Source organism: Lycorma delicatula, chromosome 9 (genome assembly GCF_047948215.1).
Source record: "Lycorma delicatula isolate Av1 chromosome 9, ASM4794821v1, whole genome shotgun sequence".
NCBI lineage: Eukaryota > Metazoa > Arthropoda > Insecta > Hemiptera > Fulgoridae > Lycorma > Lycorma delicatula.
The window spans coordinates 97832080-97857801 of record NC_134463.1 but is presented as its reverse complement, the minus strand read 5'-3'; the positions used below and the strand labels follow the sequence as shown (position 1 = coordinate 97857801).

At 31.1% G+C, this 25722-nt stretch overlaps 1 protein-coding gene across 1 annotated transcript in view; it reads left to right on the top strand.

Moving 5' to 3' along the window:
• LOC142329737 (aminopeptidase N-like) overlaps nucleotides 1-25722 on the top strand; it is a 90542-nt gene that overhangs the window by 787 nt on the left and 64033 nt on the right. Inside the window, exon 2 of the mRNA XM_075374477.1 lies at nucleotides 21403-21697. Coding sequence (XP_075230592.1) covers nucleotides 21403-21697 — 295 coding nt within the window. The remainder of the gene's footprint in view (nucleotides 1-21402; nucleotides 21698-25722) is intronic.

Genomic DNA, 25722 nt, shown 5'->3' with positions numbered 1-25722 from the left:
GACCATTCCTCAGACGTGTGGTTAATTGAACTCCAATTGCCAAAGTGCCCAAATCAGCTGATTTGGAAGTCGAGAGTTCCAGCGTTCAAGCCCTAGTAAAGTCAGTTATTTTTATACAGATCTGAATACTAGATCGCGGATACCGGTGTTCTTTGGTGGTTGGGTTTCAATTAACCACACATCTCAGGAATATTCGAACTGAGACTGTACAAGACTACACTTCATTTACACTCATACTTGTCATCTTCATTCATCCTCTGAAGTAATACCTGAACGGTAATTCCCGGAGGCTAAACAGGAAAAAGAAAGAAAAGAAGAAAGAATTACCAAAGGGCCGGCCTCTGTGGCGCCAGTGGTAGCATCTCGGCCTTTCATCTGGAGGTCCCGGGTTTGAATCCTGGTCAAGCTTGGTATTTTCACACGCTACAAAAATTTTCAATCATCTCATTCTCTGAAGTAATTCCTACCGGTGTGGTACCGCAGGTTGAAAAAGAAAAAAAAAATCACCAATGTAGTCCAGTATCCACTATTGAAATCCGTATAATTAGAAACTGTTGACTTCGAAAATCAGCTGATTTGCGCGACAACGCATTGAAACCCCCCCCCCCACCGTTGGGCTAAAAAAAATTAAGGTAAATATAAATAAAATTTTATTATATTACCTGAAATACTTATTATTATTATAATTTTTAACAGCTTTAAGCTATTTCAAAAATTATAGTAAAAAATTCTAATCATAAGTACTTTGTATTGTAAATTGATTTTTTTACTTATGACTATTCCTAAAAATAAAAGCAGTTAATTTAAATTGTATTTTAAAGTAATAATGATTTGCAATTTTAAATATTTTAGGTAATTAGTCTGAAAATATCTGTTTGCAATTTTATGTATCTTAAGTAAATAGTCTGAACATATCAGGAATCCATTAAAATAGATATTAGAACGTAAGCGTTTTTTAATGATAATGCACTAAAAAAGAGGACATTATTGAAAAATAAATAGATAAAAGGAAGTAAATATTTAGAGAAATGACACGTCTATACAAATTTTTTCCTGCTGGTAATTAGTAGCGTATAAAAAGATGACATGTCAGATCAAGATTCGAACCCGGGACTTTCTCACAAAACTATTCTTATAATTTTTAAATAAAATATTGTAACTAAAAATATGATGCTAATAAATCTATTAGTACCGTTTCGTTTTCCATTAATGTAAATCATTTAATAATCGTCTGAACTATTGGTTATTATTTTTATTATTATTATTATTATTAATTTGATTTAAACTTATAATACAGTGTTTGACCAATTCCATAAATGGTCTCTTCAAATTTTAAAACGATAATTTAATTACGAACAGTAAATTTAATCACACAACGATGTTGCTATTAATTTCATAACAGTGATCTGAATGTAAGTAATATGCAAACCCTTACTACCGAATTGTCTTCATCAGAATACATAAAGGATAGTAAGGATTTTATTATCCAATTATATTAACGAATTCGTTAATAATCCAGCAATAATTCGTTAATAAATTATACTTTTATTAAATTTAATTATATTAAATACACGAGGAATGTAAAAACTTTCAGGGCGTGTTTTACTGGTGAAAACAAAGAAAAAAGTTAATACGTTTGGAAATGCTTTGTTAGCGAGTGTTGGCTGGGGAAAGATTTCGTCTTAATTTTTGCGCCTTCGGTAAAATTAAGCCAGACTGTAATTCTTGAAACCCAAATTAAGAAGTAAATTTAGTGATTTTTTTTAAAGAAATTTAATCTGAAACTTTTAAAGAAATAGGTCTTAAAATTGTATTTTTAGTAATTTTCGAGAAATCTGGGGTAAAAGACAAAAAACTGGTATAGAAAAACACACTTTTATGTTTGGTTTGTTAATTAATCGTTTATGGCTTTTATCGTTTGTGTTTTTATTTTTATTAAATATTTAATTCTTTTGTTTTGGTAATATTTGAAATTTTCTTTCATTTAATACCTAGTTTTGTATGTTAGTTTTTGAAAACTTTGAAATTCTTACGTTTGTACTCAGTTTCTGTGGACTTTAATATTTTCTTCTGTGGACTCATAATATTTTATTAAAATTTTCTTTAAGTTTTGTTTAAAATTTTTACGTGTTTATTACCGTTTTAATAAAGTTATTTTACGCCAAAAATAAAATAGTCTGTTTTCCGACCCCAAACTTTTGTGTTTTTCTACAGACTTCTCGAAAACTACTAAAAATGCAGTTTTGGGAGATACTTTTTTCCATTTTTCAGATGATATTTCATATTAAACCACTAAATTTACTGCTTAATTTTGATCACAAGAACTACAGTTTGGGTTAATTTAACCGGAGGCGTAGAAATCAGGGCGAAATCTTTCGCCAGCCGCCACTCCCTAACGAAGCGTTTCTGAATCTATGTTTACATGAATTTTCTTCTTTATTTTTACTAGTACATGTCCTTAAATTTATTGCATTCTTTATGTCACTCTGTATAATTATTTACGAGTATTATACATTAATTATTATTATTATTATTGTTATATTATTATTATTTATATTTTTAAAAAGTTTGATGTAAAAACCAGTCGGTGGAAAAAGATCTGTTGTAAATTGATATTCAAAGAAATAGATAAATAAGTCGCAATTAAGATAACCACGGTTAATTAATCGTTTTATTATTTTTAAATTTTAATAATTTTTTTTTAAAGATAAATAATCGTGTAGGATATTATTTCAAGAAGAGTCGAAAATAAAATTTCTCAAAGATCTAGCAATCAAAAAAAGGAAAAAAGATTAATGAAGGATTTAAGAGAATTTCTACAGGCATAACAAAAAAAGAAATAAAAAATGTAAAAGCTACTAAAAACTTTTTTTTTTGCTTGATATCACCACCACATAAACTTGTGCGTGGGGCATTGAAATTTTTAGCGTATGCAAAATTTGTGGGTATGTAAATCTTTAGACGTACGGAAATTTGTTGCGTATGAAAAACGCTATGCTCAGGATTCAAACCCGGAATCTCCAGATGAAAGGCCGAGACGTTACCACTCTGTTACGGGTTGGGTGATCGGTTTGTTATTCATAATTACATGTCTAAAACAGGGAATTAATTTAAAAACAAATAAGTTAAAGTAATTTTTAAAGTAACCCGTTAAATAAATAAATAAATAAGCCAAAGTAAATTTTGAGGTTACGGGGATAAAATGTATAATCTCCATTCTTATAACTTAACTCGTTGCGCAACCCATAGTCCATTTCAGTAATTAGCATATTGGAATGGAAAATGATATAGGGGGGAATTAAAGATAACATATTCGGCGGACGCTTCTCATACGTCAAGGAAGGTACATAGGTACATATGTACATTACCGGAGTTAAATAAAGCTTGGTGAATTGTTTTTTTTTACTGCATTTACATAGTAATCGATGATAATTAAAAACCAAAAAGGAATAAGAAGATATGTTTACATTTTCATTTAAATCCTATATGCCTATTTGATTTGTAGTTATTGATTTCAAGATAAAATTTAATGTTTCTTTAAATCATTTCATTTAAAAATAATAATACTAATGTAAAATTCCAACCGCCTTAACTTCGTCAGTTCGACAATATCTTACATCAGAGATCCATATCCCCGAAAAAATTAAATACTGTTAACATCTTGTTAAGTATAAAGTTCAAACCTATAAATTTAACACGATTTGAAAATTTAACACATACATTTCCTTTAAAAATAGACTTTCTATTAAAAACTGTATGAAACTATAAATATTCGATCGATAACATAATACGATTTAGTTAATCTTTTTTATTTTTTTAAATAACATTTAAAAATGAAACATTTTTTTATTTAAAAGATATTCAAAGAATTTTACGTTATACATTAAATTAGAAAAAAATTGTGTAATGTTTATGTAAATTTATACCAGTATTAGTTTAACCTACATTCCGTGGGATTCATATTTAAAGAAATAATGGTTGAAAGGCCCAAGAATTAAAGAATAACACAGCTGTTATGTTTATTCTATTACATGGCAATCGTAAATTAATGTAATGAAGAGATGGATTTCAAATGTACGTTGCCATAGTTACTTAAAGAATATGTACACATAAAAGAAAACAAACTAAACTTAGTTGTGAACAATTTTCATATGTAAAAATTAAAAGACTTTAGTTATAAAATTTATTGTCAAAATGGGTTTAAAATGTCCCATAAAAGAAAAAGTGTTTTTGCCGCAATTGTTAGCATGGCTTTTGAGTATAACAATTTTTATTGTTTGGCTAGTTTTTAGTATCCCAGAAGTACATACAAAGTATTATTCAGACAAAGATAAAGGAAAATATTATGGTAAAATACAGGAGTCATTTCAGAGTTCGCTTATGCTACCAGGTGTCGTGTGTGTTATTAACGCCAACTGTTCACTTAATCCAAATGTAACTCCGGCAGTCACTGATAATCAATATTTCTTATGGCTTCTGACTGAAGGCGGATTCTTTATCATTTTAACATGTTTTATGATATTTTATATTTTCGGTCCAGATGATGCAAAGCCGAATGGATTACATCAAAAATTGTATATAATTCCAGGATGTATTATGTATTTATGTTGTACTGCTATTGGTATTAAAAATTGTACTAATCTTGTGCCACAATTAACAATTATTATTTTAAGTGGTGTAATGTCTCTAGTACTTGCAATCAATATTGCTGTGTGGGTTATATTTGGTGGTGGTAGTGAATGATGAAAAGTGTGCAGTGAAAAATATTTAATATAATTAATGAAAAAAAGTCATCGCTGTTTTGTCTAGTGTCATTTATTTATTTCTTGTTTGGTAAAATTATAATGTAGAAAAAAAAATACTTGAATAAATTCGGAGAAAAGTAATCGTCTTTTTTTATAAACCGTTTACTTGAATATTGACATATCGGATATGACCGTTATTTAAGAGGTAAACCGTTTTCAAAAGTGATTAGTCGAGATTGTAATGGCTATAGACAGAATTAAGGTTATTAATTTGTCACAAAATAAGAAAATATTGTTATAAAATCTTTCTTTTTTCTTAATTTGTATTATTTACATAAAAAATTGTAACTTTATCATTTTCTACAAATTCAACGAATAAACAAATATTTTCCTCGACTTTTTTGTCATGAAGCTTATGTATTCGTGAAGAAACAATTTTAAGTTTTCCAGCTCTGTATATCGTGAATGACAAAACTTCACCGAACAAATTGGAAACATCCATGACTTGCCGAAGTTAAAGATAAATTTACTCTTGATGAAGTAGCACTGTCTGAAGCCCAGACTTTCAGTAGGATTCACCATGATGTAGACCAGAGGTTCCCAAACTTATTTTTCTCATAGACCACTTTCAAAATTTTGCTGGTTCCGGTGGACTCTCTGCAGCTACATTTCAACCATATTTCCAGTCGACGGAAAATGTGAAAATTAGATCTAACTATGAAAATTTGCGTTACGGCTGAGTTCCACGAACTCACAGCTTCCGAAAAAAAGTGAGAATTGATTGGTTAATTTTTGATTGACTGTGCTGTGAGTGGATGTCAAAAAAGTAAAGTTGGCCAATCGAAAAAAATGCTTCCATCCAACTTTACATTTTTGACATCTACTTACAGCACAAGAAAGCAATCAATTCTCACTTATTTTATTTAGAAAACTTCCCATTCAGAGTGGTAAAAGCAAAAGAAAAATAGTATATTTTTTGTATTGCATTAATTCAAATATGTAATCATTACACTATTAATTATTATTGTTATCATATTGCAACGTAATATAATAAAATTGTCGTAATATAATTAAAATTAAACATTAAAACGTAATTTAACTTCTACAATGACAATCACAAAATAGTTACAATTTTAATGGGAGGGATGTACTTGATGGATTGACAGCAAATTATCAATATTTAGCTTCAGTTTTGTTAGGAATAAGCGCAAATCTCCCCGTTCTATGATATTGAATCTGCTCCTTTTTTTTTATAAAAGTTTTGTAACGACACTCAAACTTTTTTCGACAAGATATGACTAGGGAAACGCTATCAAAAGCTTTCTCGCAATTCCCCACAGTCCAGGATATTTTTCTGGTATTTCTGCCTGCAGCCAAAATGTTTGTTACCCTCTTTTAAATTTCACCTTCAGCTCCTCATTAGTGCTAAGCTCGAGTAGCTCCTTTTGTAATATCACATTCTCCACTTCCGTTTCAACAAATGAATTTATGATCCGTGGTGGTATTTCCATCGTCAGAATATCTTCAAATCTGATTTTGAAGTCATCATGCAGGGCGATTAAATGTTGAAAGTATGTCTGAATATCCTCACAAGGCATTCTACCTGTGACAAGTTTGATAACTGGGAAAATACGCGCCGACTAATATTTTGGAATTACACCCTTTGTTTTTATTAAATTGAGACTGTCCCCTTGTAATTGTAAGTTACAGTCGCTGAGCTTCTCAAAACATGATTTGCCTAGATTGATACGCAAAGTCAAGCCAACATTTTAGTTCTTCACTATCGAAACCAGATGAATTTTCGTGGACCCCGCTTACGAATTGTGAACCCCCATTTTTTTTGTCACGCCAACGTAGACCCTCGTCGAGTCTCCCGTGGACCCCTGCGGGTCCACCTGGACCACTTTGGTATTCAATGATGGTAGACCAAGAGTGCACAGATTCCTCCCGAGCGGTCCGTGTTTAGCGATGAAGCGTAGATCTTTAACTGATCTCTCTAACTAAATCAAACTACATGGGATCAGGGATTTTAAGAGGGACCCATTATGTTTATAAATTCTAGTTTTCCCAAAATTTGTTTAAAATATTCACTTAAATTATTATTCTGATCACCTTGGCATTAACTATATATATATATTAAATCACCATCTAAGATAAATCGACATTTTATCCTTTACAATTAGTCTAAGATTCGGCAGCTGATTTCTGCAGATGTTTTTTTAATGAAACTCGATTTATATTAATGATTACTGACAATTTAATAAATTACTGCCGGGTTGCCTAGCAAAAATTAGCCGGAATTACCTTTAATTAAATATATTGTAATTGATTTATTTGCAACTATATTTTTTTATAAGTGAATTAAAGGTCATTTGAAAAAAAATGTGAAGAATGAAAAAAAAAATGGTTGCAGTTGTAAACAGGTATGTTATGATTAATTATTCACGCTCATCGTTTTTTTAAAAAAAATTAAATTTTAATTTAATCTGTACACGATAGTCGCGCTGCGTTCTTGTTTACAACATGAAGCAGCATGCGTATTCCTTCTTTCTCGTTCACACTCATCCAGACTGAAAGTAATTAGTTCAAATAATGGCAAGCAGTACTTGCGGCCATTTTTTACAGGCAACCATGTGTTATCGTGTACAGAAAAATTAAACTTCAATTTAGCATATAATTTTTTTTGAAGAACACGATGAGCGTAAATAATACAACTGGCAAGTTGGAGGTTACGGCTGACAGAGCTGGCAACAATTTTTTTTTATATTGTTCATAACATGTTCTTTCAAATGACGTTTAATTCACTTAAAAAAATATAATTGCAATTCGTTAAAATGAATTAATTATAATATATATAATAAAGGTAATTGCGGCTAATTTTTACTAGGCAACCCGGCAGTAATGTATTAAATTATCATTAATCATTAATTTAAATCGAGTTTCATTAAAAAAAACAGATTCCTGCAGAGATCAACTGCCGTATCTTGCACTAAATATTTAATAAACTGCCAGATTTATAGAAATGTGAAAAAGTCGTTCCGGGGGGGAAACTGTTATAACTATATTATACAACTCCAGAATTCATGTTATCATAAAACTTTATAGTTATAATAGGGCCACAGTAACAAATGATCTCCATCCAAATTATTAACAAATCCAAAAAAAAACCAAATTAAATGGTTATAGATTTTATTTTTATCAAGAATTTTATTTATTTTTATCGAGAATCATGTTTATTTTTATCTGCATTGTGAATTTCTTTTTTAAATAAAAATTGATAGAAGTTGCTTAGAAGAATTTTTTTATAAAGTTCTATTTAAAATTAAAAATTAAGAGATCCAGAACCATTAAACCAAACATAACTAAAGCGACCGCAGTATAAATGACTCCTTACTGAAATATAGAAAAGGATATGGTAAAAAGTACAGAAATCAATCTGAAAAATTTAAACTTTGCATTTAAAAATTGGTTTTTTCGATTAAATTATATACAAAATGGTACCAGTTTTATATTCTAACCTAAATTTACGCTGCAATGCTTCACGGTGGAAACAAAAAAAAAATGCGTAGCATTTTATATATTAGATACATTGGAATATTATCAGACTACATAAAAAATTTGTTCTTTATTACTCGTAACTTGATGTATTCCAAACGAAAACGAAAAAGAGCAGTTTATTAAGAGTTCCATGGTAGAACAGATTCTTTGTCTTGGAGCTTTTGTTTAATAACATTAAGCAGCTATTTTATAAAATTACAAAGGATAATTTACAAAGAAAAATATAATCGAACTTACGAACACCGTTTAATAATAATTTTTATGAAGATGTAAATAAGTTTTACATATTTCTTGCGTAATGTGTAACATAATAAGCTTGTTATTTACGTAGTAAGTACTTAATGAGAATGAAATGATAATTTAGAAGAGAAGGAATTAAAAAATTGCAGTAAACTAAGTTACTGTTAAAAATATAGCAGTTGCCTGTAACAGTGACATAGAAACCGTCGATGTATTTAGAAAATCCTTCAATGAATAAAAATGTTAGAATTTTATAATTAGAAAAAAAATCCTTCATTTTTTAATGGGAAATGAAACAACACCGTAAACATGAAAATTAACGAAATAGTTTTATCTACTTTCTTTAATACATAAAATACTCTTAGATTATTATGTAAATTAAGTAAAATTATACAGTGCGATACAATAGATTTTCTTTTTTAAACCGAACAGATTGAAATAATAATATATTTTGTAATAGATTTTAATATTAAAAAACTTTTTTTTTAAATATTGAAACGTACGATAAAACGTCGTTGTACCAAAAGAAAAAGTTCGTCTCGATGACTTGAGAAGGAACAATACGTGGAAAAAGATTCTGGACGATAAGAAAATGAATTATCAACTTCTCTAGCAGAGTGGTTAAAGAATCAAACAAAACCGACTCACATGACATACGCGATAAGATGAGGAGACTACTCAGCAATCCATTTACATAGACGTTACATCCCGCGAGCTGAGTGTACGGTATTTAGGTATTCACCAAGATCGTTACGTAACATGGAAGGTTCACATTAAGGAAAAAATGCCTTCGTACGCCGGAAGGCGGAAGTAGATTTCACGGGTGCTAAGTACGGGAAAAAACGATTTCCACCTTAAAGTTAAGAAAAATTTCAAATTTACTCAGTACGATAATGGTTGCATGTGAAAATAAGTTTCACTTGTTTAGCATACAATTCTTACAGGTGTCCTCTTATAATTCCAGCAACATTTTTGTCATCCCTTGCCATAAGGGTTGGTCATATCAAAGATTGTTTCAGACAAAAGTTTTAGGACTTACTACTACTTTAAACAGATTCAATACTTTCCCTACAGAGATAGAAGAACAATTGCTAACATGTACAGGAACCAAACAGCAACAGTAATAATTGAAGAACATAAGAAAGACGCCGTAAGAAGAAAGGGAGTCCGACAAGGATGTTCCCTATCTCCGTTACTTTTTAATCTTTACATGGATCTAGCAGTTAATGATGTTAAAGAACAATTTAGATTCGGAGTAACAGTACAAGGTGAAAAGATAAGGATGCTACGATTTGCTGATGATATAGTAATTCTAGCCGAGAGTAAAAAGGATTTAGAAGAAACAATGAACGGCATAGATGAAGTCCTACGCAAGAACTATCGCATGAAAATAAACAAGAACAAAACAAAAGTAATGAAATGTAGTAGAAATAACAAAGATGGACCACTGAATGTGAAAATAGGAGGAGAAAAGATTATGGAGGTAGAAGAATTTTGTTATTTGGGAAGTAGAATTACTAAAGATGGACGAAGCAGGAGCGACATAAAATGCCGAATAGCACAAGCGAAACGAGCCTTCAGTAAGAAATATAATTTGTTTACATCAAAAATTAATTTAAATGTCAGGAAAAGATTTTTGAAAGTATATGTTTGGAGTGTCGCTTTATATGGAAGTGAAACTTGGACGATCGGAGTATCTGAGAAGAAAAGATTAGAAGCTTTTGAAATTTGGTGCTATAAGAGAATGTTAAAAATCAGATGGGTGGATAAAGTGACAAATGAAGAGGTATTTCGACAAATAGATGAGGAAAGAAGCATTTGGAAAAATATAGTTTAAAGAAGAGACAGACTTATAGGCCACATACTAAGGCATCCTGGAATAGTCGCTTTAATATTGGAAGGACAGGTAGAAGGAAAAAATTGTGTAGGCAGGCCATGTTTGGAATATGTAAAACAAATTGTTAGGGATGTAGGATGTAGAGGGTATACTGAAATGAAACGACTAGCACTAAATAGGAAATCTTGGAGAGCTGCATCAAACCAGTCAAATGACGGAAGGCAAAAAAAAAACTTTCCCTATTAAGGGAGGTGTGATTTTTTTTTGTCTTCAAAACCCCATTTTTTCCACACCCTGGACCAATGGTTGGTGATATCAAAAAACTTTATTCAGATAAGTATTAGTCCTTTATCCAAAGAATAGTAGGAACTTTAAACGAATTCGATATTTTACTTATTAAGAAAGTTATAGCGATATTTTGTTTTTTTTATGCTACTATTACTCTTTTAATTTGTGGCTTTATTTGTAGTACTGTACGTTATTACGATTTGTAGTTCATTACTGGCTGGACTATATCAGTGCTTATGCTCCCTTTAATTTATTGTTACTAGAGTGTAATTAATTAAGGTGTCTCAAGGCAAACTCCTTTTTAACCTGATTATTGTCATGAAATTTACTTATGATTTCTAATCTATGAAACCGATTGATCATAAACATAATTTGAGATACAAAAAAAAAAAATTAACTTCGTGTTTTCCAACTAAATTAAAAAAATTTTTTTTTTCAGTCCCTATGATGATCAGGATGAGGGTGTCATTTGTAGAGTTGAATATACCCCGCATTTCAGTGACTTAGGATGCTGATGTTCAAGAATCTACTTCTTGGCTTGTTGAGGAAGGCATTTTGCTCTTTATTATCCCTAATGAGCCCGGAAAAGAACAAACGAGAATGGCTAAGCTGTTTTCAGTAATATCTTGTAATTGACGTCAAGACACTCGCCGACCATTAGAGCTATGATACTTATGTGTCATACATATGTGTTAATAATTTTCACTGTACAATGGATAATTCTTATGGAATTCTTGTACATCATAAGAGGATTAAAAAAAATCAAATTGCTCTTATTTTGAACACAACACAATTATAATTTTTTAATAATTTATTTATTAAATACTTGGTTAATACAACAACTTGGTTAATATACACACACACGCGCGCACACATACACGACAATGAACATTGTTTGAACTAATTAAATAGAAAAAAAATTACAAAATATGTGTATACATATTGATTTTTTAATTGTTATCAGAAAACTGAAAATGCTTGAGTGTATTAAAAACACAGTACTTTAAAATACAAATTAAAAGATTAAAGAAAAATAACACAATTTTCTGCATCTATTTAACACGTGTGTAAATACGTGTACTAATAACTTTCACTGTCTTATAAATGTTAATTTATTTTGCAGTCATTTTATAAATTTAGTATCTTCATGCATTTCTCTAATATCTTCACAACTTTCAAAGATTGTTAACAGCACTAAAAAATGAATGAAAGAGTATGCAAAGGAAATATATATAGGAGAAACTAAAGTAATGGAATAAACAACAAAGAGGTTTTAGCAGTAAGAACAAGTGAAAGAAAAATAAAAAAAGTAAAAAATTACTAATATTTGAAGACTTTGGTGACAGAAGACTCACCATTTGGCTTTTCTATTCAGATTATTTTGTTTCGTAGTAACCTGCGAGGGCGTTAAATTCCGACTCTAATCTGAGATACGGAAGAGGGAATGTCTTGTTTTATGGTTTAATTTTTATTCGCTTTTCTATTCTGATTATATTCTTACCTTAGTATCCTGCGAGGACGTTAAATGATAACTGTAATCTGAGATACGGAAGACGGTAAGTCTTGTTAGTTGGTCTAATTTTGTCGGTTTTTCTAGTCAGATTATATTGTTAACGTAGCAACCGGCGAGGACGTAAATGATAACTTAATCTGAGATACGGAAGAGGGAATGTCTTGTTCATTGGTTTAACTTTTATTGGCTTTTCTGTTCTGATTATATAGTTGCCGTAGTAACCTGCTAGGGGCGTTAAATGATAACTTAATCTGTGATACGGAAAAGGGAATGTCTTGTTCATTGATTTAATTTTTATCGGGTTTTCAATTGAGATTATATTGTTACCATAGTAACCTGTGAGGGCGTTAAATGATAACTTAATTTGACGTACGGATGAGGGAATTTCTTGTGAATTGGGTTAATTTTTTTGGCTTTTTATTCTGATTATATAGTTACCTTGGTAATTTGAGAGGGTGTTAAATAATAATTTTTCTGAGATACGGAAGAAGGAATGTCTGTTCATTGGTTTAATTTTTTGGCATTTTGATTCTGATTATATTGTTACCTACATTCTTGGTGAACTGAAACATTCAAAATTTAGAATTATTTTTTTGTAATTTCAATATTGTTTTTATGGTATTCTTCAATAAACCAAAAAGATTCAAAAATAAAATTTTAATTTTTTTTTTAATAAAGGAAGAAAATTCTACAAAGAAAATATGTTACACTATAATAGAATAGTTAATAAGCAGAAAGGCTAAACTATTAAACTAGAATATTAAGTAATAGCTGATGAACAGTTATCATTATCACAGTAATCTTTTTTATTTTCTGATTCTGCCTTTATAACTTTGAATTATAATTTTCTTATTCGTTTGAACTTAAATTATTCAAAATTCTACCTATTATTTTATGGTTTTTGTTTTTGTTATAGTTATCTATGTTATGTTTTGTCATGGTTGGCCTTTTTCATAGACTACACTACTTGCCCTTCAGTAATAATAAATATAAGATATTTTTTGAGTTAAAACATAAATTTTAATTGAAAATTATTTTATTTTTAATTTAATTTTAATATTTTTTCTATTAGAATAATATATATTTTTGCTAAAGAAGAAAAAAATATGGTATGAAATTTTTTTGAGTGGAAAAAAAATAAAGTAACAGTCAACATTATAAGGTAATATTTTAATTTATTTGTCCATTAATTTGGTGATAGAATGAATTTTAATAAAATAATCATAACAGTAAAACTGCAATCATAATTGATCATCATCACATCCAATCAATCAATTACATTTTGTGATTTTTAAATAGCAGTCAAACTTTTTAAAATTTCAGTCGTGGTTTCAGCTGGTTTTTGACTTTCAGTACTATTGCTATTAGCATTTATTTAATTACCAGAGCAAAGATAAGAGGGGTTGGCTGTATTTTTTTTGCTTAATGTACTGTTTTGTTTTTGATAAAAGGTATTATTAGTCTAGATGAATACAAAGTAAATAAAACTTTTTATTTTAAATGCAAAAATTTAACTCTAATTAATAATTTACTAATTAAAAAAAAAAATGGACTTTAGACTGTATTAAATTGTATTATTCAACTTGATACTACATTTATAATAACTTACGTATAGAACTTATAATTTCTTGTGATAAAAACAAACCCCAAAAAAATAAAGATTCAAAATTAAAATGTTTATTGAACTATTTCAATGCGTTGTTTTGTACAATATATTTTATATCTGTGAAAAAAATTTGTTAAATGAAGTATGTAACTTATGAATAATAAAAACAAAAGATGTTATTTAAAAAATCGTATGTCATTATGTTCAACAACATCTTAAAGAATGTGTTAAGTTATTCAAGGTAAAACAGATAATGTTTATTTAAAAATATAAAATATTTAAAAACAATTTTTTAAATGTTATGGTGTGAATACTAATGAGGAAAAATAGAAATGGATAGAACTCTTTTTCCATCCCAGTGTTAAATGAAATTTCAAAATTACATATGAATTTTAATAGCTTTGTTATAACAAACAATTCACTGTAAAATCAATTACTACTTATAACCAATTACTACTCAAGATACAAAATAATATGTTTTTTTAAATGATTGTGTTATTGTAATTGGCCATAGGTAAATTTTTAAAAGCACTTAGAAAATAGCTAAAACTGGGTACTTAAAAGTACTTACTCATGAACTTTTTATATAGCTAGAGACTTCTTAACAAAGTTACGGAATTCTACAATTACAATATCAGGAAAACAGATGCAAAACAACAAATGTTTATACATAATTTTCTGGTATTCTTGTGGTTTTTTTTTTTAATTATATATATTTCACACAAAAACAATGGAGAAAAACAAGGTTTAATAAAGTACAAAATTTTCCTACCAAGTACTTCATAAGATATAAGTCTACAAAGAAAAATCCCTTTTCTTATGAAACATACTATATATTATTTGTATTCTTTATAAATCGTTTTAAAAAAGTATTTAGTCTGATCAAAAAATTTAAAAATAGAAAAAAATTGAACGGGCTGAATATATGATTTTGATCAGTCTTAATGAAGTCGATTTGTCTTCCCCAGTGCAATCAGTTATTGATGACCAGTTACTTACTTCTTGGAAGTATTTATTTGTAAATAATGTTTTTTATTATTAATGAAGTGTATTCTAGTTATAACTATTGTGCGACAGAATAAAAAAAGTGTTTGTTTACCCCTTCACACAAGATAATAAAATTAATTTATAAGTTTCATTGATTTTATAATACAAAAAGATATATATATATATATAAACTTTTGAGCTGATGGTGGTTTTGGGGTCTGGGATATGTGAAATGCGAAAATATGTCAAAATTTTCCGGAAGTCGAATCATGGTACCTACTACAACAGGTAGCTTTCTTATGAAATCTACCTAAAAGAAATACAGAGAACCAAAATTAAGCAATTATTATCAAGGGTTAGGTAAGGTTATCTAGAACTTAACTTTCTCAACTAATTTTCTTAAATTTTTACAGGAAGAAATTTTCAATTATTTTTACTGTTATGGTTTTTAATTTTTTTTAACACCTTTTTCATCGGTCTGATTTCTAATACTTAATTAGTAGAATATCTAATTTTGTTACTGTTCACGGAACTTACAGTTTTTTTCAGTATTGTGTAATCAAAATATTCTTTAATTCTTATTATACGAGTTAAGTTGTTTAAAGAAGCGTTATATTTTCTTTTTCTTTTGAAAGAAACTCAATGACTTTTATTTTTTTCATATTTATTGTTACTTTTTTATAACATTTTTTTCTTACTCTTTATCAAATAAAAAGGTTTAATTAATAATTATTTATCTCATAAATGTAACTGATAAATACTTATATGTATTCTTTACGATTGTATATTTTTTCTTATCTAATGTAGCACTCCAAGCAGTAATTTGTAATTACTGCTTGCTTAATGTGTTATTGAGATAATTTTTAATAGTATTTCTTGCCTGTTTTCATATTTTCAATTATTTTATTTACTACTAATAAACACAATATGCCTCTGCCATATTTTATTTAAAAAATTTCAAGCTTATATGCTGGATTGCATCATCAAATATATTAAGTAAATAACTTATTTTATCCCCTTTTTTCTGTAACTATATAATTTACATATGCAAAAGTTTGCTTTTATACTGTTACTAGTGTAAATTTTCATTTTTTAAATTCATTTACCAGTACAATATTTGTAAACACATGCACCTCAGTAACATTTCTTTTTTTTCTCATTCCCTACTCCCTTGGGCCGGACGTACAATCAAGTAAAGCTTCTCCCAGGAGAGTGTCCTTTTACTCAAATGAGCCTCCTCGCCTACCGGCAGAACGTTCGGCATGGCAGGTCGGCTCACTGATTGGATCTTTAAATCGCCTGTCTCAAATCCCCAGGGAGGGTTAAATAGACCCAACTATGTAGTTCCTGAGTCCCCCCCCCCCCCAGAGACCGGTACTCGGTCAGTCAATTGCCTGCCTCTAACCGCCAGGAGGGAGGAACCGGGCCTGACTATAACGTTCCCGGGCCCCCACCCAGCGGTCAGGACTCGGCCTTTAATTTAATCCCAACTTGATCTCCCAAAGAGTCCCCAACCGCTCATCGGAATCAGCACACCTCAGCATGCTGGCCCTCCCGGTTTTTCTCTCCTACCCATCCCTACACTAACTAAAAAACCCCTCTTCTACTCTCTTCATTCTTTGCACGTAACGTTGTTCTCGTAAATTCGCCAACTTTCTCCAACCATCTTTGGATGCTGTCATATATGCCATCAACTCTTTTGGTTTCAGGTCAGTAATAACAGAGCACCTGCGCTGTTCTCCCCACTCTGGTCACCGAAATAGTGTGTTCTACCGTATTGCAAACACTGCAATACATGTAAGCCGATGATTCTCTCCTGCCAATTCTATGCGAATAAACTTCAAAGTTCCCGTGGCCCGATAGCAGTTGCGTCGTGTAAAAACCCGCTCGGCATTACCTCGACTATACCATGCGATCAAATCGGGTATAAGCCATCTGATCCAAGCTGCCTTATCACCCGTGCGCCATTGCTCTTGCCAGATGCGTAGAGTCCTTTCCCTCAATTCAGACTTAGTACCACCAGAATGCTTGTCAACTCGCTCCTGGATCAGAAGGTCGATGGGAGGGAACCCCCGCCAAAACTCATAGTGCCTCATAAGATGTGGTCCGGTCGGCCGCCACCACGTCTAGTAGGGATTTGCGGTGAACTCTGACCAGCCTCATCCGATTCCGCTGGATATTAATCGCTGCATCTCACATCGGTGCAGCGTACAAAATAACGGATAACACTGTCGTCATAATGACCCTCTTTTGGAAGCTCTTGGCGCCAGATGTGATGACATCAACCGTTCAAGGCAGTTAAGGTCCTCTCTGCCTTACTACAGCATTCTATTATATACTCACAAAATTTACATGATCGCTCTATCGTGACGTCAAGATACTTCACTTTTCTCACCACCCGAACATGATGATCTTCAATTGTCAGCACAATTGGATTCATCCTTCTCCTCCCAGTTAGAGTGATATAATACATTTCACGGGTGAAAGCTGCAACCATGGACTTTCATCCAATCATCAACCAAGGTAAAAGTCATGTTACTTCTATCTTGAACCGTCTGCACAGTCTTCCCGCCGACCATCAGCACCAAGTCGTCCGCATAGGCGATAACTTCTGAATGCGGTGGCAACCGGATCCTAAGAACACTATCAAAAACAATGTTCCATAAGAAGGTGTCCAACACAGATCCCTGTGGGACCACCCCAAACATCTGAAAGCTAAGACGCACCTCCATCGTCTCCGTTATCATTCATCTATCACTTAAGTATGAACTAATCATCTTCAACAAATAATCGCTGATGCCCTTGTTAGCCAATAATGCACGCTTTATAAGGGGGACAACCTTTTCCGCTATTTCTCCGCCCATATCCTTCCGATCCCAAAACCCCCAGGATCTTTGAGTCCCGAGTTCTTCCGGACTCCCTGATCCCCTTCCCCCAAACTTTTTGAACCCTTTTTTTGGGGGATACATTTTTGACCCCCTCAACAAATTTGGACCCCCAAAAATGCTTGAACCTATTTTCAAGCAGATACATTTCACCTACCCCCTCCAAACCCCCCCCCCATCACCCTTTTTGACCTAGGCTAACCTAGGCTTGTGGGGTGTCAAAATACGAGGAATTTGACATAGAAGGATAAGAAGTATAAGATGCGAATCAGATCAATTCCCATAGAGAAAGGGACCGACCAAAGTACTTCCGGAGTTTGTGAAGCCCCGCAACGGAAGGTTACAGACGTTAAAGGAAAGAAACGCATCCGGTTGGTGTCTTCCGACGAGGAGGAGCCAGTGGAGGGCTTAAAGGAGCTAACGACTCGATTAGGATTAGCTGCTTTAACGTTGAAGCAGCATCATGGTTCAGGACTGGCGAAATATATTTCCGGTAATAAGAAGGAATTGACTGCAATATAAAACGGACTAAAACAGCTGTCGGAGGTGTCCCCGTCACTAACCATGATCACACACGCCACCCAGACGGACCCGCAAAAGGAATCAGATGTTGAGGAAATTTTGAGACGAGATCTGACCGATGAGGAAATTCTTGATCCACTTCCACGTAGGTGGCCGTCTGAGATACTAAACAGAATAAGACACAATAAATCTCTTGATGATGAAGATAAGGATTCGTGTCATTTTACTGACTTGGCAAACATGCAAAGGGTGGACGTTAATAGCCCGAGGGCGCGAAGATTTAAAGCAGGTGACATTGCCAGAGATGTTTCCTCTCTCATGGGAGAAGATGCAGAGTCAGCTCACCAAAGCAAGTTCAGGATCTACTACAGTGCCGAAGGCAGTGACCGCGAGACGTCGGTCACCATTCTGAGGCCATTAGAACGTGTATTGAAGAGATCAGTATCACCGGTGTTTGTTCTCTCCGGAGAACTGGCTGGTACGGTTATTAGAAAGATGTTAGTGTATTTATCTAAGAACAGGGATAAACCAGTAACGGTGGTGATTTCAAGATCAGCTGAGACATCCGGCCGTTCAAGATCAAGGTCGGCCTCGGCTCGAAGGTCGACCCCTCCGCCTGAAGACAGCAGAGTAGTGGCGTCTACGAACTCGTTGCTTAATGTTGTTTCTCTGCATTTCTTTTAGGTAGATTTCATAAGAAAGCTACCTATTGTAATGGGTACCATGATTCGACTTCCAGAAAATTTCGACATATTTTCGCGTTTCACATATCCCAGACCCCAAAACCACCGTCAGCTCAAAAGTTTATATATATATATATATATATATATATATATATATTTCACTTTTTTGTGGACACGATAAATGCAGTAATTTTACGCCAATCACTTTCAAATTGTTCCTTAAAAATAACACGACCCAAAATCTAGGTCGAGTTCATTAATGGTCAAAATTGGACCACGGTTGTGGAAATGGGGTGGCTTTTTCGAAAAAAATTTGCTATAACTTTCTTAATATCGAATTCGTTTAAAGTTCCTATTATTCCATGGATAAGGGCCTAAAACTTATCTGAGTAAAGTTTTTTGATATCACCAACCATTGGTCCAGGGAATGGAAAAAATGGGGTTTCGAAGACAAAAAAAATCATTCCTTCCTTAATAGGCACAGTATCAAATCGGTTTAACGTGGTCGTTAGTCCTTTAAACATTACCTTTAACTTTTATCTGAAATAGTTTTTGTTATGACCAACCCTTATGGCAAAGGATGACCAAAATGTTGCTGGAATTGTAAGATGGGGCTTGTCGTATGCTAAACATGTGAAACTTTTTTTACATGCATCCATTGTTAAATTGAGTAAATTTGGAGATTTTATTAACTTTAAGGTGAAATTTTTTTATTCCCTACTTAGCGCTGATGTAATCTACCTCCTCCGCTTTCCAGTGTGCCAAATTATTGTGTTTTATTGGTGTGTTTAATTTTTAACTGATAATAATTGCTTAATGTTGTTTTTCTGCATTTCTTTTTTTATTTTTAGCAAGTTGAACTTTTCTCATGTTTTTCTAAACTATTTTTTTTTCATGTGGGCAGTGTTTTTGTAGATATTTAGATATTTTGTATGAAAGCAAAACAAAAATATGCATAACAAAAATAGTAAGTCGAATAAAAAACATAACTGAGTTAAAAAAACCTCACAAAAAATTACTACTAAAAATAATACTTTTAATCTTTTAAATAATACTTTTTAAAATTTTTCTTTAATCATGGACTTCTTGAAGTCTGCTCTAAATTAAGGGTTATAAGTACAAAAATTTAACAAGGGGGATGACCAATTTATTTTTACACTTCTCATCCAGTAGGACCAGAGTATTTTACTCAGGGCTATCACGTGTTAAATAAAAAAAATAATTTATTTATTTAATTTATAGAGAATCATGCATCTTTTTCTCTCTTAACTCCATTCCATTTTGACAGTACTGAGTCAAAAGTTTAATGGAAAGCCAATCCTAAACCTACATTTTCCTAACATACTTATGATAAGGTTGGAAAAAGAATTATTTAATGGGATTGGACCATTTTTTAATTAAAAACTGCTTTAGTCATTCTATATAAATTTTCTATCATCATTGATTTTCTTTTAAAAGCTATTTACCTCCCTCTGGTTTTTGTTTCATAAATATAAAATGAAGGAATTGAATACAATTTTTGATACTTATAGAGGTAGAGTACAGGTTTCTTATTTCCTTATTCATTCATAAAAATAGTTTTTTCTTTTGTAGCAAAAATCGTATTTTAAACTTTATTGAGAAATGATTCCCAAAACAATTTTGTTTATATGTAAGCTACATATGAGGCAATAATTGTAAAAAGACAGTTTCAAATGTGATCAGTTTCAGAGAATGTGCTACCTTAATGTCCGATTGCAGTGTTTTAGTAGATTAATTAATTATGTCAACATAAAAAGAAAGATATAATCTTTTGTGACTTATTTAACTGATCTACTGATAAGAGATTAATCTAAACCGTTTTTTTTTTTGTTTTTCACATATTGAATTACAATATTTTTTACTACAAGGTGGTAGAGTAAGTGAGGGTTGTATGCAAGGCAATTATGTTTTTATTTTCACTTAGTAACAGAATTAAATTTATGATTTAATATAAAAAAGTTATACAATTCACTATAGTTAACAAAGCCTAAGTTAATTTATGACTAATCATAATTATGAAAACTCGTTTGAAGATTTAAAAATTATTTGTTTTTAAGAAACCTCTCCAAAACTCTACTTGTTTTTATTTTCTTCCAATTAAGTTTTGGTGTCTATTAGTTGATACACATAAATCATCTGAGATACAACTGGTACTAAGTGTAATTTCTTCCTCTTCAAATAATTATGTTTTTCACTCAACCAATTCCTACGGTGAATAGTATATTGGTTTTATTATCACCTGGATTTTAAAGGGTTTGAAAGAGTAATTTGTAACAGTGTACTTTATCCAGTGAAAAATAATAAAATGTAGGCTCATTAGTAACCTAGCATGACTACTTGTATTTTATTAGGTATATATATTTTACTGTTATGAGTGATTTTTGTTTCATGTTAATTGCCTACAATAATAAATTAAATCATAACATCTAACATAAATAGATATGTTTAGTTAAATAATTTATTCAATCAATGTACAATGGTATATGATATAATCTTAATTCATTGTTTTTTTTTCAGGTCAAGTTACTATAGACATAGACGTCAATAGTTATTTCCAATCATTTCAATTACATGGACAAGATTTGGAAATTAATCCTGAAAATGTTTACTTAACTAGAAAAGAGAACGGCTACTTAAAAAATGTACCACTACTAAATGTAACAATAACAAATGACATAATAAATGTTATTGTTAACGGCACTGGTGGCATTTATATTGGATCATACATTTTAGAAATAACTTATAAAGGAAAAATAAGAGATGACATGACAGGATTTTACAGGAGTAGTTATATTTATAATGGAAAGAAAATGTAATTTAATTATTGTTTACATATAATATGATTACTGTTTCCTGTGCTGCAATTTGGCTAACGTAAGATAGGGATAGATCATTTAGTACCAACCCTGAAGTTTGTGTTGGGGCTGTTCTTTACGTCATAAAAGGAGAACTATATGCACAACTGAAAACGCTGTAACAGGGTCCAGTTAGTCACTAAAGATTGGTTATTATAATAGTATTCTCTATTAGGCCTATAAATGATGGCCAACATTTCAAGTACTAGGAGAGAGGGTTGTGGATTTCTTCTTTCCTATTCTTTCAATGACACTTAATATGCTTAAACTCGCAATAACTATACATTTAATGTAAAGTTAGGAAAGAAATCGGCTTTTTACACTAGAGATGTTACAGTTCTGTAAAAAGACTGGAAAAATTACATAAAGACTTAAAGCTTGTTTTTATTAAAACATTAAAAACTGGTTAAACCCTTTTATTTAAGGAAAAATAAAAGAATTTAATATGCTATTTTACATAGGACACCATAAAGTACTATGTTCCTGTTGCTACTTTTAATAAATTATTATCGATTATTCAAAAAAATCTTACTAACAATCCATTTAATATAAAATTAAAACATTTTCTTTTACAAAACCACTGTTATTTAGTAAATGAATATTTAAATAATACTAATAAAATAACATTAATAATAAAACCCCTTGAATTTTCATTAACATGTACAGATAGATAATATGTGCTTAAATAATTTTTATTAAAGCCTTCTGAAATGATTATTTTGTACTTATTAAATTGTTAAATTAATTAGAAGTAACACTGTCATTACTACAGATTTTTATCTTCATCTATTTACTTTCCTATAGTATCATGCATTTATTATTTTATGTGTATTATTATAAGTTTTAACCACTTCTGCTTTGTTTTAATTTTGTGTATTTCCTTATGCTGCTCTGATCAAAGTTTTTCTTGATTCATCCAGTCACATGCTGGAGCAGTGACTTTTTGTGTCGATACACCTATCCATTTGAGATCTACATAATGTGTTATTATACATCGATCAGAATAAAGGGTGTATTTAAATAAATATATTATTTTTGGACTTGTCTTACCAAAGTTACTGAACTTGGAATCTTCTATATAAAACACGTCATAAAAATCCTGTATCTCTGCATTTCTTAATTAAAATTTTCTTAACGTTTAAAGCATTTCTTACTAAAATAAAGGTGAAGAAAAAACAAGCTTAAATCTGTACGACTTTTCAGAAAATTATAAATAGAAATACAGGGATCACCTATCTAACGTTAGCCTAACATCAATAATTTATGCTATTGTAATGCTTATTATATATTAATTCAAAAGTATTTTTAAGTATAATTTTTTCTACACAAACTATTTAAATCAGGATCAATTTAAAATTTATTTTTCATCTTTTATTATCATATTATCGTAAGTATCCAAAACCTAAACATTAAAAACAATTCCCAAATATCAGAAAAAAAATCTCTTATCAAGATCTGTCAAGGTTGTAAAAACTTCTTTAGTTTAAAGGAAATTTTATCTACTTTAATTCTGGTAAAGTTAAAATTTAAGCGTAGCAGGACCAGAGCATTAGCCCATTTTTACTATAATTTTATGGATGTAGCAGTTAGAATTTTGAAATTGCCCGCTTCATGTATGTTATGTACAAGAAGCGTAGAGCTAACTAATGTTCATTGTTAAATACAAGCACCAAATTCACCAGGTGAATTTTGAAAGATGATATAGGCTTTCACAACACTTAATCATAATTAACTAATTAGTATCTTTAACTGAGTAACTAATGATATATCCTTGCTGATGCATTTAAAGCTTAATAATTCGCTTCATAACAACAATAAAAATTCAAGGGTGGCCTTATTTTACTACCCAATCGGTTTTCTAATATCATATCAATTCTATTTTATGACTTAAAATTTTCTTCAAAAAAGTGAAGAAAGGTATTTTTTTATTAATTTTAACCTTAATATTTCTAAAAACATGTCCTATTAATATTCTTAAAATTAACTTGCTCTCAATTTTCTCTGTCAATTTGGGTAATTTTGAACATTTTTCTAGTTATCTGCCAGATAAAATTTTACATGTATCAGTTATTTCAATCAATGATTATGTTTGAAAAACCCTGCATATTAATTTTGATAAACTAAGAAGGAAAATGTAAACAGTAATAAAAAGAAACCGTCATTATGATCGGTCTTAAGGTGGTATTTTAATAGAAAACCCTATTAAAGTAACTGATGTAGAGAGGAAAAGTACTTTTAACATCAGTAATTTCTACTAATTTATTGTTAGTTTTACATTCTTTACTGATGAAAAACTTAATAGTTATGGCATCAAATAAACGGCTCACAATAGTTTAAAGTCATACCTTATCAGTCGTAAGTAAACAAGTAGCTGGAAATTTCATGTTTTGATTAGAATATATATAAAATTTAAGTGATTACTTCAAAATGTAGAAGAGAACTCTATCCTGCAGTATTCCACCAGGTAATGTAATTTTGAGGTACTCATTTTAACCCTCTTTCCATTTGACAATTGTATCGATATCTAAAGGGAATTGTTTAAAAGGAATTGAAAATTGTACGATAACAGTTCAAAAAATTATTTACTGAATGGAGTATAAACATCTAGATACAAATGTGGATAAAACCGTTTGTTGCATTGTACTTCTCAGGTAGTCATAACTTTGCTGATCGCATGAATAGAAATTCTCATTAATAATAAAGATAGTATTTCTGTTGCTCACAAAGCCAGATTTCTTTGTATTTTATTAGACGACATGTTCTCATGGGATGAAAAAACTGATTTCATTTGTAACAAAATCAAACCATACTGTTTTGCTCTGAAGTGTCTTAATAAAACGGTAGCATTATCACCACTAATAAATACTTATTATGGCTACTTATATTCTTTTATAAAGAAAGGGAATGTGTTGTACCAAGACCGTGGTGTACCATGGTCATTTTGAGTCCCTGGACTGTGCTGCTGCCTAGCGGGCTCTCGAACACCACCTGTCTGCCATTATGATATATTCAGTTGTCAAAGTGTGTGAAACCGTTTTCTTTTGTTGAGTAACAATAAAAAATTATTTTTGAGTGATTAAAGTAAAGTTTTTAGGTTGAAATTGTGTGAAATTATCGCCTTAGTCTGTACGCAAAGAGTTTTAGTAGAACACATGCATAGATTACTTTTTGGTGAGGAGGCAAGCCGTATCACTTGTATTGAGAATACTATTAAAATGAAGCACGGTTTGACCAACTGAGTGTAAAAATGTTACCTTTTAAATTTGCAAAAGCTAATAATAAAAAAGGATCTGGCACATGGGAGGAAGTAATTACAAGTGAGGACTGGATGAGAGGCTTTCTGAAGAGACATGCAAAAGACCTGTCTTCGAAAGCCAGGAGTCACAAGCTTCAACAAGAATAATGTTGAACTATTTTTTAACAATATCAAGGAGATACACAATAGATATGGTCCATCCCACTCGACAAAATTTGGGATCTGGATGAAACAGGTTTAAGCACTGTGCAGGATAGTAGCTCTGAATTATATAAAACAAGTATGTAGGGCTACAACGGCCGAAAGGAGGAGGTCCCTAATTACAATGATTGCTGCGGTGAATGCTACGGACAACTCATTGTTTCTCATGCTTATCTTTCTGTGAGTTCATTTCTAAGAGAGAATGTTGTTTGGTGGCCCCATGAGATACACTGGCACTTCTAACCCATCAAGATGGTCCAATAAAGAATTATTCATAAAATTTTTAGACTATTTTGTAGGTCAGTGCAAAATTCAAAGGAAGATAGTCTTGTTAATATTAGATAACCGTGAAACCCACCTATCTCCTGAGGCCCTTGAGGACCAGGTATTGTGATGGTTATCTTCCCCACTCACACTCTGTACACATTACAGACTTTCGATCTTTCTGTTTGGAAGAATGTTATAACCAAGCTGTTGAAGCGTGACTTCTCAACAACAAAGGAAGACTTTTGATACCTATTACAT